The 15,468-nt window shown below is 36.6% G+C and overlaps 1 protein-coding gene across 2 annotated transcripts in view; it reads left to right on the plus strand.

The window, feature by feature from the left end:
• The window catches only part of CNTLN (centlein), a 307,277-nt gene that overhangs the window by 82,684 nt on the left and 209,125 nt on the right, over positions 1-15,468 (plus strand). For both annotated transcript variants that reach the window (XM_007098529.3, XM_042964431.1), the window contains exons 4-5: positions 14,307-14,441; positions 15,052-15,231. In XM_007098529.3, the coding sequence (XP_007098591.2) occupies positions 14,307-14,441; positions 15,052-15,231 (315 nt within the window). The remainder of the gene's footprint in view (positions 1-14,306; positions 14,442-15,051; positions 15,232-15,468) is intronic.

The following is a 15,468-nucleotide window of genomic DNA, read 5'->3' on the forward strand; positions in this document are numbered from 1 at the left end:
GACCATGTAACTGTGGATTTATTTCTGGTCTTTCTTTTCTGTTACTTTGATCTATGTGTTTATTTAGTGCCGGTACCATACTGTTTTGATTACTACAGCTTTGTAATATAACTTGAAGTCTGGAGTTGTGATACCTCCAGTTTTGTTTTTCTTTTTCAAGATTACTGTGGCTCTTCAAGTCTTTTGTGGTTACATACAAATTTTAGGATTGTTTGTTCTAGTTCTGTTAAAATGCTCTTGGTATTTTGATAGAGATTGCATTTAATCTATAGATTAATTTGGGTAGTATAGATATTTTAACAATAAATGTTCTCTCGTCCATGAGTATGGAATGTCTTTCCATTTCACTGTATTGTCTTTCATCAGTGTTTTATAGTTTTTGGAGTACCAGTCATTCACCTCTTTGGTTAAGTGTATTCCTAGGTATCTTATTTTGGGTGCAATTGTAAATGGGATTGTTTTCTTAATTTCCCTTTCTGCTTCTTCGTTATTAGTATATAGAAATGCAAAAGATTTTGTATATTGATTTTGTATCCTGCAACCTTACTGAATTCATTTATCAGTTCTAGTAATTTTTTAGTGGAGTCATTCAGACTTTTATTAGTTTCATGTCATCTGCAAATAATGAAAGTTTTACTCCTTCCTTACCAAGTTGGATGGCGTTTACTTCTTTTTTTGTTGTCTGATTAGTGTGGCTAGGACTTCCATTACTATGTTGAATTAAGTGGTGAGAGTAGACATCCTTGTCTTGTTCCTGATCTTCGAGGAAAAGGTCTTAGTTTTTCACCACTGAATATGATGTTTAGCTGTGGATTTTCATATGTAGCCTTTAATATGTTGAGGTATGTTCACTCTAAACCTACTTGTTGAGGGTGTTTATTCTGAATGGATGTTGTACTTTGTCAAATGCTTTTTCTGCATCTTTTGAAATGACCATATGGTTTTGATTCTTTCTCTTGTCAATATGATGTTTACTGACTTGTGAATATTGAGCCACCCTTGTATCCCTGGAATAAATCCCACTTGATCATGGTAAATTATTGTTTAAATGTATTGTTGGATTCGTTTGCTAATATTTTGTTGCAGATTTTTGCATCTGTGTTCATCAGAGATATTGGCCTGTAGTTCTTTTTGTAGTGTCTGTATGGTTTTAGTATGATGGTAATGCTGTCCTCCTAGAATGAATTTGGAAGACTTCATCCCTCTTCTATTTTTGGACTAGTTTGAGAAGAATAGATACTAATTCTTCTTTAAATGTTTGGTAGAATTCACTTGTGAAGCTCTCTGGTTCTGGACTTTCGTTTGTTGTGAGTTTTCTGATTCAATTTCCTTGCAGCTAATTGGTCTATTTTCTATTTCTTCCTGAGTCAGTTTTAGGAAGTTATATGTTTCTAAGAATGTATTTATTCTAGAATGTATTTCCAATTTCTTGGCATATAATTTTTCATGGCATTCTCTTAAAATCCTTTGTATTGCTGTGGTGTTGGTTGTTATTCCTCCTCTTTCATTTATGATTTTATTAGTCCTCTCTCTTAAAAATTTTTTTTGATGAGTCTGGCTAAAGGTTTATCAATTTTATTGATCTTTTCAAAGAAACAACTTCGGGTTTCATTGATCTATTTTATTATTATTGCTTTTTTTAGTTTTTATTTTCTATATTTCTGCCCTAATCTTTATTATTTCTTCCCTTCTACTAGTTTTGGGGTTTGTTCTTCTTTTTCTTGCTTCTATAGGTTTAAGGTTAGGTTGTAATTGAAATTTTTCTTGCTTCTTGATGGAAGCCTATATTCTTATGAACTTCCCTCTTACAACTGCTTTTGCTACATCCCAAAGATTTTGGATGGTTATGTTTTCATTTTCATTTATCATCATGTAGTTTTTGATTTCCTCTTTGAATTCTTGGTTGACCCATTCACTGTTTAGTAGCGTGTTATGTAACTTTCATGTACTTATGTTGTTTCCAGGTTTTTTCTTTTTTTTAATGTTTATTTATTTTAGAGAGAGAGAGACACAATGTGATTGGCGTAGGGGCAGAGAGAGAGGGAGACATAGAATCTGAAGCAGGCTCCAGGCTTTGAGCTGTCAGCACAGAGCAAGACGCAGGGCTCGAACTCACAAACCTTGACATCATGACCTGAACCAAAGTTGAATGGTTAACCAACTGATCCATGAAGACACCCCTTTCCAGATTTTTTTCTTAAGGTTCTTTTCTTGTTTCATAGCATTGTCGTCAGAAAAGATGCATGGTATGACTTCGATTCTTTGAATTTGTTGAGACTTGATTTGCGGCCTAATATGTGATCTGTTCTGGAGAACGTCCCATGTGCATTTGAAAATGGTGTGTATTGTGTTGTTTTAGGCTGGAATGTTTTGAATGTATGTTAGATCCATCTGGTTGATTTTCTGTTTGGATGATCTATCCATCGATGTAAGTGGGGTGCTAAAGTCCCCTATTATTATTGTATTACTATTGATTATTTCCTTTATGTTTGTTGTTATTAGCAGCTTTATGTGTTTGGCTGATTCCATGTTGTGTGCATAAATATTTACAAATGTTATATATTCTTGTTGGGTTGTGTCCTTTATGATTATATAGTGTTCTTGTTTGTCTCTTACTACATTCTTTGTTTTAAAGTCTATTTTGTTCAAGTATTGCTACCCAACTTTCTTTTCAATTCCATTTACATGATACATGTTTTTCCATGTCTTTACTTTCAATCTACATGTGTCTTCAGTTCTGAAATGAGTCTCCTATCGGCAGCCTATGGGTGGGTCTTGCTTTTTTATCCAGTCTGTCATCCTTTGTCTTTTGATTAGAGTGTTTAGTTAATTTACATTCAAAGTAATTGTTGATAGGTATGTACTTATTGCTATTTTGTTACTTGCTTTATGGTTGTTTTGTAGTTCTTTTCTATTCTTCTCTTGCTCTTTCTCTCACAATTTGCTGGCTTTCTTTGGTGATATACTTGGATTCCTTTCTCTGCATTTTTTTCATATCTGTTATGGTGTTTGATTTGTGGTTACCCTTAGGTTACATACCTAATACCATTAGGTATATAACATTTTGTGCATATAGTAGTTTATATTATATTGATTGTCACTTATGTTTGAACTCATTTGTTTCTTCTCTCTCCTGCCAAATTTTAGGTACATTGTGTCATACTTCACATCCTTTTATTTTGTGAATCCCTTGACTGAATTTTACAGATGTACTCATTTTTATTGCTTTTGTGCATCCTACTTTTCTTACTCCTAGCTATGGCCTTTCCTTACCATTCACTGAGTCCCCTTTAACATTTCTTACAGGCTGGTTTCGTGGTGATGAATTCTTTTAACATTTTTTGTCTGGGAAGCTCTTGGTCTCTCCTTCTGTTCTGAATGATAGATTTCTAGATAGAATATTTATGGCTGCAGGTTTTTTTCTTTCAGCACTTTGAATATATCATGCCACTCCCTTCTGACCTGGAAAGTTTCTGCTAAAATCAGCTGATAGCCTTATGGGGTTTCCCTTGTATTAACTGTTTTCACTTGCTGCTTTTAAAATTCTCTATATAATTACTTTTTGCCATTTTTATTATTACATGTCATTGTGTGGACCTCGTTGAGTTGATTTTGTTGGGGGCTCTCTGTGCCTCATGGGTCTGGATCTCTGTTTCCTTCCCCAGATTTGGGCAGCTTTGAGCTGTTATTTCTTCAAATAAAAATTCTGTCCCCTTTTTTCTCTCTTCTTCTAGGATCCCTATAATAGGAGTGTTATTGCACTTGATGGAGTTGCTGAGTTTCCTCAGCATTGTATTATTATTTTTTGCTCTTTCTACTGTTCAGCTTCATTACTATCCATTACTCTTTCCTCCAGATCTCTGATTTGTTTATCTTCTTCCTCTAGTCTCCTGTTTATACCATCTAGTGTATTTTTAATTTTAGTTATTGAGTTCTTCTTCTCTGTTTGGTTCTTTTTTATGTTGGTTGTCTCTTTCTTAAGGGTCTCACTGAGGTCCTCCACTCCCACTCTTTTTTCAAGTCCATTGAGTATCTTTATGATCATTACTTTAAATTCTCTATCAGGCATATCACTCATCTCCATTTCATTTAGGTTTCTTGCTGTGATTTTGTCCTATTATTTTATCTGGGACATATTCCTCTGTCTCCTCATTTTGTCTATCTCTCTGTGTCTGTTTGTATGTATTAAGAAAGTCAGCTACATTTCTTGCTCTTGAAGTAGTGGCCTTATAAAGAAGTCTCGTAGAGCCCTGCAGTGCATTGTCCCCTGGTCACAAGAACCTGGCTCTTCAAAGGAGTCTCTTAGGTGTGGTGCTTGTGTCCTATTGTTGTGGCTGAGCCTCTTTTGCCTTTCAGTCCAGTTGTCTGCCGTGGTTCTCTTTGCCTGTTGTTGGCAGGATTTGGTCCCTGTGTTGTTGTTGAGCCAGTCTTGGGGCCACCTTGGGCTTGAGTTGAGTCAGACTAGGCATTTGCCAGAGATGTAGTAGCACTGAACTCAGATTGCTTTCCCTATATTGTTCCCTGAGAAGCTTTCACTGCTGAGGACCTGCAGTCAAACCAGATTATCTTCTCCCAATCCACTGCTGGGGCTCCAGCCCCTGGTGTGTGTGGTTCTTCCCCTCTCCTTGGAACAGTAGTAACTTTGGAGTGGTACTGGCTCCTATTCAGTCTACTGACACATTGCTAGGCTTGTGGTACTGCTTTTGATAGGCTCCTGCTAAGGATGTATTGGAAGGGACAGGTCTGCAGGAGAACAAGGGGGCAGGGAGCACAGTGTTAGCAAGGTTTGTACAGGTCTGCTGTGCAAGGGGACCTGGAGCTGCTTTAGAAAATGGCTGTAGGATTAGAGGGGTTGAGTCCATAGGAGAATGTGGGGGCAGGGCACACAGAGTGCCAGCAAGGTCCAAACCTGTCCATTGGAGGAGGGGACCCACAGCTGCCCAGAATGCCTGCCAAGGTTGGAGGGTGTAGATCCATAAAATCATGGTTGGGGGGTGAGTAGGGAGGGAGATATGTGCTGTTAGCAATCTAGGTGGAGAGTTTTGGGGCAACACTGATTCCAGCAGGTTTCTGTATCTCTAGGCTGGTGGAGAGAGAAATGGCACCAGCTAACTCCTTTGTTCCTGGAGAAGTCTCCCAAAGATCTCTGCCCCTCCAGCACAGCCTCTGAGATTAGTAAAGAAATCTTTTCCCAAATACCCTAGACATTTTTCAAATGCTGCTTCTGGGCTGTATCTCTGCGGGCCTCTTTGTTGTGCTATCTCTAAGGTGGGGAATCAGTTTCCTCTTGCCCTCTTGGCTCTCCTAGAGCCAAGCCTGATGGTTTTTAAAGTTCCAGGTGTTAAGCCCCACTGATTGTAAGAACTCATGAAATTATGCCCCTCTGTTTTTTGAAGCCAAATGTTATAGGGATTGTGTTCCCCGTGTAGGTTCCCTGCACCTGGTATGAGGTTCTGTTTGTTTGGTCTCTCTAATACTGCAGAGTCTGTCCCTCCCACTTACAGCCCTCTTGGTCCTTTTAGCTCCCAACCACATCTCTGCCCTTCCTACCTTCTTAAATGTAACCTCTGCTCTGAATTTAGCTGTGGAAAGTCTGTTCTGCCAATCTTCAGGTTATTTTCTGGGTTATTTACATTGATATGGATGTTATCTAATTGTATTTGTGGGACAAGGTGAGCATAGGATTCTCCTATATTACCATATTCCCTGGAAGTGAGTTTTGACTCAATCTATATACATCTTTACCTTTTTTTTTTTTTAAGTTTATTTATTTATCTTTGAGCAAGATGGGGGGAGAAAGAGTCCATGCACCCATGCACGGGAGAGAGACAGAGACAGAGACAGAGACAGAGACAGACAGAGAGAGAGAGAGAGAGAGAGAGAGAGAATCCCAAGCAGGCTCTGTGCTGTCAGCATGGAGCCTGACATGGGGCTCAATATTGCAAACCGTGAGATTATGACCCAAGCCAAAATCAAGAGTCAGACACTTAATCAACTGAGCCACCCAGGTACCCACATCTTTACTTTTTTCAAGGTAGGTTTATCCCATCTGCATTTCTTGATATAACATACTTATTTGGTCTTTGTTCTATGACTAAACTTATGCTTTCTGTTTTTAATGTTTTCTTAGCTTTTTACATTTGCTGTATTTTTCATTTGTGTATGTTTGTGGGTATGTGTGTGCATGCATTTTTGTGTTGATAGTTTGGGAGGTTTAGAGTCTATATCAGTTCTTTTCATGACTAAGTTTATTACTTTATATTTAATGATATACTTCTTAATTCTAACATATTCTGAAAAATCTATATAATACACCTCAACTGCACACTGTAAGATAAGAAAATTTGTATATTTTTATTTATTCACATGTTTTTTTTCCCTGAATTTTAAAGTGAACTTGCAGAGAGTAAAAGACCTGTATGTTGAAAACTATAGAAAGCTTATGAAGGAAATTGAAGAAGATATAAAGAAATGGAAAAACATTCCATGCTCATGGATTGGAAGAATAAATGTTATTAAAATGTCAATACTACCCAAAGCTATCTACACATTCAATGCAATCCCAATCAAAATTGCACCAGCATTCCTCTCAAAGCTAGAACAAGCAATCCTAAAATTTGTATGGAACCACAAAAGACCCAGAATAGCCAAAGTAATTTTGAAGAAGAAGACCAAAGTGGGAGGTATCACAATCCCAGACTTTAGCCTCTACTACAAAGCTGTAATCATCAAGACAGTATGATTACAGACACAAAAACAGACACATAGACCAATGGCATAGAATAGAGACCCCAGAATTGGACCCACAAAAGTATGGCCAACTAGTCTTTGACAAAGCAGGAAAGAATATCCAATGGAAAAAAGACAGTCTCTTTAACAAATAGTGCTGGGAGAACTGGACAGCAACATACAGAAGAATGAAACTAGACCACTTTCTTACACCATTCACAAAAATAAACTCAAAATGGATGAAGGACCTGAATGTGAGACAGGAAACCATCAAAACCCTAGAGGAGAAAGCAGGAAAAAACCTCTCTGACCTCAGTCGCAGCAATTTCTTACTTAACACATCCCCAAAGTCAAGAGAATTAAAAAGCAAAAATGAACTATTGGGACCTCATCAAGATAAAAAGGTTCGACACTGCAAAGGAAACAATCAGCAAAACGAAAAGGCAACTGACGGAATGGGAAAAGATATTTGCAAATGACATATCAGACAAAGGGCTAGTATCCAAAATCTATAAAGAACTCACCAAACTCCACACCTGAAAAACAAATAATCCAGTGAAGAAATGGGCAGAAGACATGAATAGACACTTCTCTAAAGAAGACATCCAGATGGCCAGCAGACACATGAAAAGATGTTCACCGTCACTCCTCATCAGGGAAATACAAATCAAAACCACACTGAGATACCACCTTGTGCCAGGAAAAGTGGCTAAAATGAACAAATCAGGAGACTATAGATGCTGGCGAGGATGTGGAGAAACGGGAACCCTCTTGCACTGTTGGTGGGAATGCAAACTGGTGCAGCCACACTGGAAAACAGTGTGGAGGTTCCTCAAACAATTAAAAAATAGATCTACCCTATGACCCAGCCATAGCACTGCTAGGAATTTACCCAAGGAATACAGGAGTGCTGATGCATAGGGGCACTTGTACCCCAATGTTTATAGCAGCACTTTCAAGAATAGCCAAAGTATGGAAAGAGCCTAAATGTCCATCAACTGACAAATGGATAAAGAAGATGTGATTTATATATACAATGGAATACTGCTTGGCAATGAGAAAGAATGAAATCTGGCCATTTGTAGCAACGTGGATGGAACTGGAGGGTATTACGCTAAGTGAAATCAGTCAGGCAGAGAAAGATACCATATGTTTTCACTCATATGTGCATCCTGAGAAACTTAACAGATGACCAGGGGGAGGGGAAGGGGGGAAAAAGTTGCAGAGAGGGAGGGAGGCAAACCATAAGACTCTTAAATACTGAGAACAAACTGACGGTTGATGGGGGGGGGGGGGGGGCGGAGAGAAGGGAAAGTGGGTGATGGGCATTGAGGAGGGCACCTGTTGGGATGAGCACTGGGTGTTATATGGAAACCAATTTGACATAAATTATATTTAATATAAAAAACAAAAAATAAATAAAAGCATCAGGCTAAAAAAATAAAATGTTCTCAGTTTAAAAGCAAAAAAAAAAAAAAAGAAGTCTGGACATAGCTAGATTGTCTGTTCAGTATCTCATGGTTGTACTCAGGGTTTCCTTTCGGCTTGCTCTTATCTGGAGGCTTGATTTGGGAAAAATCTGCTTCTAAGCTCATTCAGGTTGCTGACAGTATCCATGTCTTTGTAATTTTAAGACTGAAGTCCTAAATGGGGCCAAACTCTGTATTAGTCAGGGTTCTTCAGAGAAGCAGAAGTGATAGAGGTATATGCATATGTGTATGTATCTACCTATATCTGTCTTTCTAGAAAGAGAGATTGATTTGAAGGCATTGGCTCATGCAGTTTGGGGCTGGCAAGTCTGATTTATGCAAGACTGGCTGGCAGGGTGGAGGCCCAGGAAGAGTTGATTTTGCAACTCAATCAGAAAGCATTCTGGAGGCAGAATTCCTTCTTCCTCAGAAGACTATAGCCCTTTGTTTTATCATCTTCAGTTGACTGGATGAAGCCCAGGCACATTATGGAGAGGTTATCTGCTTAACTCAAAGTCACTGATTTAAATATTAATCATACCTGAAAAATATGTTCACAGCAACATCTAGACTTGTGTTTTATCAAAAACTTGATACCATGGGGAGCCTGGGTGGCTCAGTTGATTGGGCTTTTGACTTCAGCTCAGGTCAGGATCTCACAGTTCATGGGTTCGAACCCTGTGTTGGGCTCTGTGCTGACAGCCAAGAGCCTGGAACCTGCTTCCAATTCTGTGTCTCCCCCTCTAACCCTCCCCTGCTTGCACTCTGTCTGTCTCTCTCTCTCTTTCTCAAAAATAAAAATAAACATTAAAAAGAAATTTAAAAAAAACTAGATACCATGGGTACTATGGCATATGCAAGTTGACACTTAAAATTAACTAAATGGGTAAAAAGTAGTGAGGTGGATAGGCCTTTACTGTGAGGTTTTCTGTTTATCTGGCTAGGGCTTAGGCTGTGTTTACCGTTTGCTGTAGTTGTATGTTCCAGAGGCTAAACTTTGTTTTGTTGTCCTTTTTTTGGGTTTTTCTACAAGCTTCTTAAGTACTGTCTGAGATGCACAGTTTTTTTTCCATTGTGTTCCCTTGTTATACAGAAGCCCTATTGGTATGGTAGTCCAGTGTCAGGGGGAGATGAAGTATTCTATACTCTGATTAGGTTTCAATCTTTTAGTGAGCTTGTGTCCCTACAATGTGACCTTCACAAGTGCTTCTGTTTCTCCCCCCTCCCTTGGATTAATAGGAAGGCTAGAGGGTGTTGGAGTTAGGTATTTCCCTTTAGCCAGGTTGATTTGGCTCTGGTGAAAGTCACCTAAAATTGGGCTTTTTGGGGCTTTTTAACTGTTAAAACTTGTCTACTTTGATCCTCCAGCAATCTGTTAATTACAGATTAGATATTTCTACCCTGGTAGTGGTTTCCATGGATTTTACTGCTCCTGGGCTCCTGCTCTGGTATATTGCCATTCTCTTTATATATCTATCTGTTTCTCTAGTTTTTGGAACAGCAGTTTGCTCTATGTCCCCAATTCTCTGGTAGATCCAAAAAGAGTTTTTGAGTTTTAATTAGTTCAACTTTTTCCATGTTGTGTAATCAGGAGAGATGACTTCCAAGTGCCTAACATGCTTGAGTGGAACTTGGAAGTTTCTCCATTGTGTTTTTATTAAGTAGCTCTTAATTTTTAAGACTTATAGCCTGTGGAATAGGGTTAACACTTAAGGATGACGATTCCGGGGGTACTTGGGTGGCTCAGTCAGATAAGAGTCTGACTCTTGATTTTGGCTTAGGTCATGATCTCACAGTTTATGAGTTCAAGCCCTGCATCAGGCTCTGTGCTGACAGCATGGAACCTGTTTGTAATTCTCTTTCCCCCTCTGCTCCTTGCAGAGCACATGTGCATTCTCTCTCTCTCTCTCTCTCTCAAAATAAATAAATAAACTTAAAAAAAAATAACAATTCCTATAGCTTATTTAAGTCTTACTTAGGTATCCAGTCAAATTTCTAGGAAGTTGTGTGCATGCCGCGCACACACACACATACTCACACACACAATTTTTTAGCTGGTTGCAGAAAAAACTTTCATAAGAGTGCAATCTAATATTATAACTTATATTTTATTGATGGTAGTGTAAAACATTGCCTGTAACTTTTTTGATAAGATACTGCCTTAGCTTTGTCACAAATAGTTATAAAATAAATCATGTAATAAATTCCCCTTCTAGTATTACATTAGATAACTCTGCTAACAGCCTAGTATATTGTATTTGATTAGATGATGATTGTTCTTTAACGTTATATCCCTGCCCGCACCCTTTTTTTTTTCTTTTACCTTATAGGAAGCTCAGAAATAAGTTTTGGTTCTCAGTTACAGTTAGATCTCTTACCTTTTCCTTTTTCTCACTTTACCGTTGTTTTAGTTGTTATGGCTTCATAACTTATGTTTTTTATTAAAACTTTCATGCCTGCTTGAAAGTAGGTCATATAAATAATACATTAACTATGCTGAAGTATTGCTCGATAGAATTTTAGGTCTTATGCTGCTGCCCCTCCTTTCCCCTTTTTTCTGCGTCATACTCTTTATCATCCTCATCTTACTCCATAGACTTCTCTTGACCATGATGTGAATTATTCATTTCATGTCTTATCCATAATAAATTATTTGTTCCAGACATATTTTCTCTTGTCACCCTTTATGGTTTATGGTTCCTCAGCGTTCTATTTGCTAGTTTAATATTAACTCAAGCCATACCATTCAAAATGTACTCTATCCAGAGAAGTTTGTTGAAAAGTTTCATTAAGCTAAATTTTAAAATGAACTGTAGGTGTATATACCTGTGATTTCATTATTTAAAGTAGATCTCGAAGAGCATATTTTATTAGGAAAATATTTTGCGTTATACAAAATTTCATAGTTCTAGAAAGGTTTGATTTATCGGTTGTCTTTCATTGGGAGTGCATCTTTGTCTTAATTATTACTTTCATGATTATTTAACATAATATCAGATTTATCAAACTATAAGAATATTGATAGTTTGGGTTAACTAATTTCTCACTGCATTATACTTCTTTATTTAAAAATTAAGTCTATATTTGTCCTTGTTGATTGTTAAATTCACTCAAATGCCAGAATTCAAATTATTAAATAATTGTTATGAAAGGGCTTGCTGGTGGTGTTTAAGTTGTCAGTTCCTGTTAAGGTTAGCTGACATGAATGGACAAACCCTTCTAAAACTTAAATCATTTGCTTCAGTGTTCTTTCCTTCCTAAAGTCTAAATAATTTCCAGAATAGATGAAGATGCTCAAGTTTTGTCAGTTCTCTTTTCAAAGGAGAGGTCTCTAGATAGCCTGTAAACAGTCTTAGTGTTCACATGATTGAATTTTTCATTCTATGTCAATGTCATTCATAAACATTTACTAATCTGTTTTGGAAAACATTATGAGTACATAGATAGTGTGTAATGTGTCAAATTAATAATATGGGCAAGACAGAAATCTAGAAAAGGCAGAAATTACTGTAACATTTGGGGAAGCCTTCATGGAGAGAGGTGGAAATTGAATCTTGAAGGAGGTAACATTTAGATGAGAATAGAAAAATGGGCTATGAGTTGTGGATGGACCACATTTATGCATCTATTTTTAAGCTGTTTGATTGATGTCAGGCACACCTTGATATGCCCTAACAATTCAAATGGGAAACAAAAATTAAAACTATGTTGAGGAGCCGTGTATACCTACTGGATTTATAAAAAATACCATGCCTCAGAGTCAAGTGTTGGTGTAGATGTGGAACTGAGAGAACACTTGAAGTGCTTGTAGCCTATGACTTAGCAGTTTTACCCCCAAATATATTCTTAAGCAATGTTTTTCAAACTTTTATTAATATGACCCCTACACTGAAAAAAATACATTTTCCCTAATGACCCCAGTGCACCCACAATGAAATAAAAATTTCATATAATAATAGTTCTTACTATGTGTAATAAAGGTAAAATATAATAAAGTATGTATCAAATATGAATTTCATAATATTTAAATAAAACAAATCAAAAACAAAAAATTTAAGAGCAATTTAATGTGTCTGCTTCTTTCATAATTCTATTCCTTTGGCATAGTTTTTTTGCTAAGAATTTATGCTTACGTTTTTGATATTTTCTATTGTATTCTATTCCAGTTTTTAAAAATGCTGATTGTGATGACTAAATTGATTTAATGACCCATTACTCGATTGCAATCTGTAGTTTGAAAAATACTGCTTGGGAGAAATTCTTGCTCATCTGTATCAGGAGACATGTTTAAGAGTGTTTATAGCAGCATTGTTTGTATACCCCTTTTCCCAAAATGGGAAGCAGCTGAAATATACACTGACAAGAGATAGATAAATATATTATAGTATATTTATATAATAGAATAATACTATACACCAAGGTAATTGAATTGCAGCTACACCTATCAATATGGATGAATTTGGGAACATATGTTGAGCAAAAAATAGCAAATCACAGAATATGTGTAGTATGATTTAATTTGTATAAAGTTCAAAAGTAAGGTAAACTGTATAATATATCAAAAAGGGATATTTATGTCTCCAAACTATAAAGAAAGGTCAGACAAGGATAAAACTAAAATTGTAAGACAGTGCTTTGCCCTGAAGGCTATAGAAATGTCAGAGGATCAGGGGACCTACAGAGGACTTCAAAGGCAATGGTAGAGTTGTGTGTCTTAATTGAGTGGTTGTGGATACAAGGCTGCTCTTTTTACTCTGCTCTTAATACCTTTGTATATATTTATCACAGATTATTTTTGTATGTATCCAGTATTTAAAATATTTTTAATTTGAAGTAAAATCAACAGTTAACATTACAGCTTAAAAAATTGGAATATAGTACATACCCTCACTTCATTCCTAAGACTTACCCCATTTTTCATCCTATCCCTGAACCTCATCCTAAGTTTCAGTTCATCCTCATGTCATTTGGAGCATATTTAATAAGGAGAAAATATGGGAGTACAAAATAAATTGTTATTTAAGGATCAGATGAGCATCAGTGATAGATAAGAGATGGAATGAAGGTCAGGGGTTTCTGGTGAGCATACCAGTTAATAACAGAACAGCATGTTGTATCTTGATGTGTCTTCTTGGTTGATAGGCAGATGGGGCTTTGGGAAAAGGTACTGTTAAGAATGACCTGGAGGTTTTCAAAAAGTGTATAAGCATGTAATGGATGCTTAATAAATGTTAGTTGAAAAAAATGAACAAAAGTTGGCTTGACGAAGGTTGAAGAAGTATAGAAAGAGATAGTATAAGGATATGGATTTCAGTTTTACCATGTTAGTTTAAGGTTCCAGCAGATAATCCAAGTGGAGGTATTATATAAAAAGTTGCAAATATGGCATTAGTGATTGGGAGAGAGTCAAAGCTGCATTGTAGATTATTCTCTCAGACAGAGATGAGACAAAAAGCCAAGAGTGGGTAAATTTTCTGAGAGGAAAACTGTAGAAGTAAGAGGGAAATTAAGAATTGAGTCATGGACACATCCTGTGATTACGTGTTATTTAGGTATCTCTGGCAGGTAAAAAGGACATTCAGTTAAAAATTATGGCAGTTTGAATATTCTGAATTATTTTCCTACACAGCAAGATATCTTTGGTACGAAAACAGACTTGCCATTTTTCAGTCTTGAAAATTATTTATGCCTTCACAAATCTGTAACTGTTTCTTTAAAAAATGTTTTCTTCGAAATCATACTCAAATAAGAGGGTAATTCTTATCTTAGTTACATACACATTTTCTTTGATTGGAATGTTTCATAAAATTTTGTTTTCCTTCTGTTTTGCATCTAAATCCCAAAAATTTACTTTCTGACTGTGGCTTAACATTTGGTATCCAGTTTGTATGTGTCCTTCATCTTAAACTAATAAACAGATACCATACTTGCACTGTTTACTTGAATATTGATGGGCATGTCACCAGAAATAAGAATTGTGAAAGTAGACATTATTATGAAAGCTAGTTAATCCTAATATTATCCAGTCAAAATCGAAAACTTTGTAAATAAAATAATTTTTTCTTAGAAGTACCAACTCACCAATAATTGTGATTTTTTTTTCCATAGAGAGAAACAGGACTAAAAAAGGAAATAAATGACCTTGTAAAACGGAAGATTGCAGTTGATGAAGAAAACGTTTTCTTAAGGAAAGAATTCAGCGACTTGCAGAAGAAATTTAAAGATAAAAGTCAGGAAGCTAAGGTGTGTTGGCTTCTACATAGTTTTACAGTACTCTTACTTTGAAGTCCTACTTTCCGCTTTGTCAGCCTTTGTGGCACAGAAAGTGACAAGCTTGGAGGAAAAATTGCCTTAGGCCCTGCTGTACCATACAGTTTTCTCACATGCAAAAACTGAGAAAGATGCTTTAAAGATAAGACTCCAAGCTTTATAACTTTCAGATAAATAGTTAATGATGGAAATGGAGCTAAGAAAGTAGGAGTGTGAATATGTGGCTTCTTGTAATTAGATTCTGATGGGACTGGCATTATTAATTGATAAAACCCAGGTCTGGGAGGATATGTCTGTGTGGGTCTCAAAAATAGCTGGGGACAGCATCAAAGGCAGCTTGATCAATTAATGGGCTCTTTGCAAATGTGTACTCATCAAAGCTGTCATCCAGTGAAAAAATATGACCCATCCACCTGCATGAAAAGAGGCCAATAAAAGTATACAGGTGACCTTGGCCATCAAATACAGAAGAAGCTGCTGTGAGGGTAAAACTGCACAGTTTATATTTGCTGATTAGTTCTCACCTTTTTTTGTTGTTGTTTGTTTTGTTTTGTTTATCGGCCCTTGTGGTACTGTTCTACAGGACACTAAGGAGTGTGTACAGAATAAGGAAGAGCAAAACAGACTGGTTATAAAAACTCTGGAGGAGGAAAATGAGAAATTAAGTACCCGCTGCGCTGACCTGCTAAATGACCTGGAGAAACTGAGGAAGCAAGAAGCACATTGGAGAAAAGAAAAATATAGCATTGATGCAAAAATAAAGGTAGGCAATGAGAATGGAGGGAATAAGAATAATGCCGTTATTTTGAATCCAGCTTCTTATAGGAAGTTTATTACATGTGATTTTCTTTAAATAACAAGTTATATATTCAAATCCACCAGTGGGGACCAGCATTAATTTATATTCCTTCACTTAAGACCCACAGCTTTTTAAAAATTGATGTTGCAAAGCAGGAAACTGACTTCAAATAGTTATCTAAAATGTAATCATTAAAAAATA

The sequence above is a fragment of the Panthera tigris genome, chromosome D4, assembly GCF_018350195.1.
Source record: "Panthera tigris isolate Pti1 chromosome D4, P.tigris_Pti1_mat1.1, whole genome shotgun sequence".
NCBI lineage: Eukaryota > Metazoa > Chordata > Mammalia > Carnivora > Felidae > Panthera > Panthera tigris.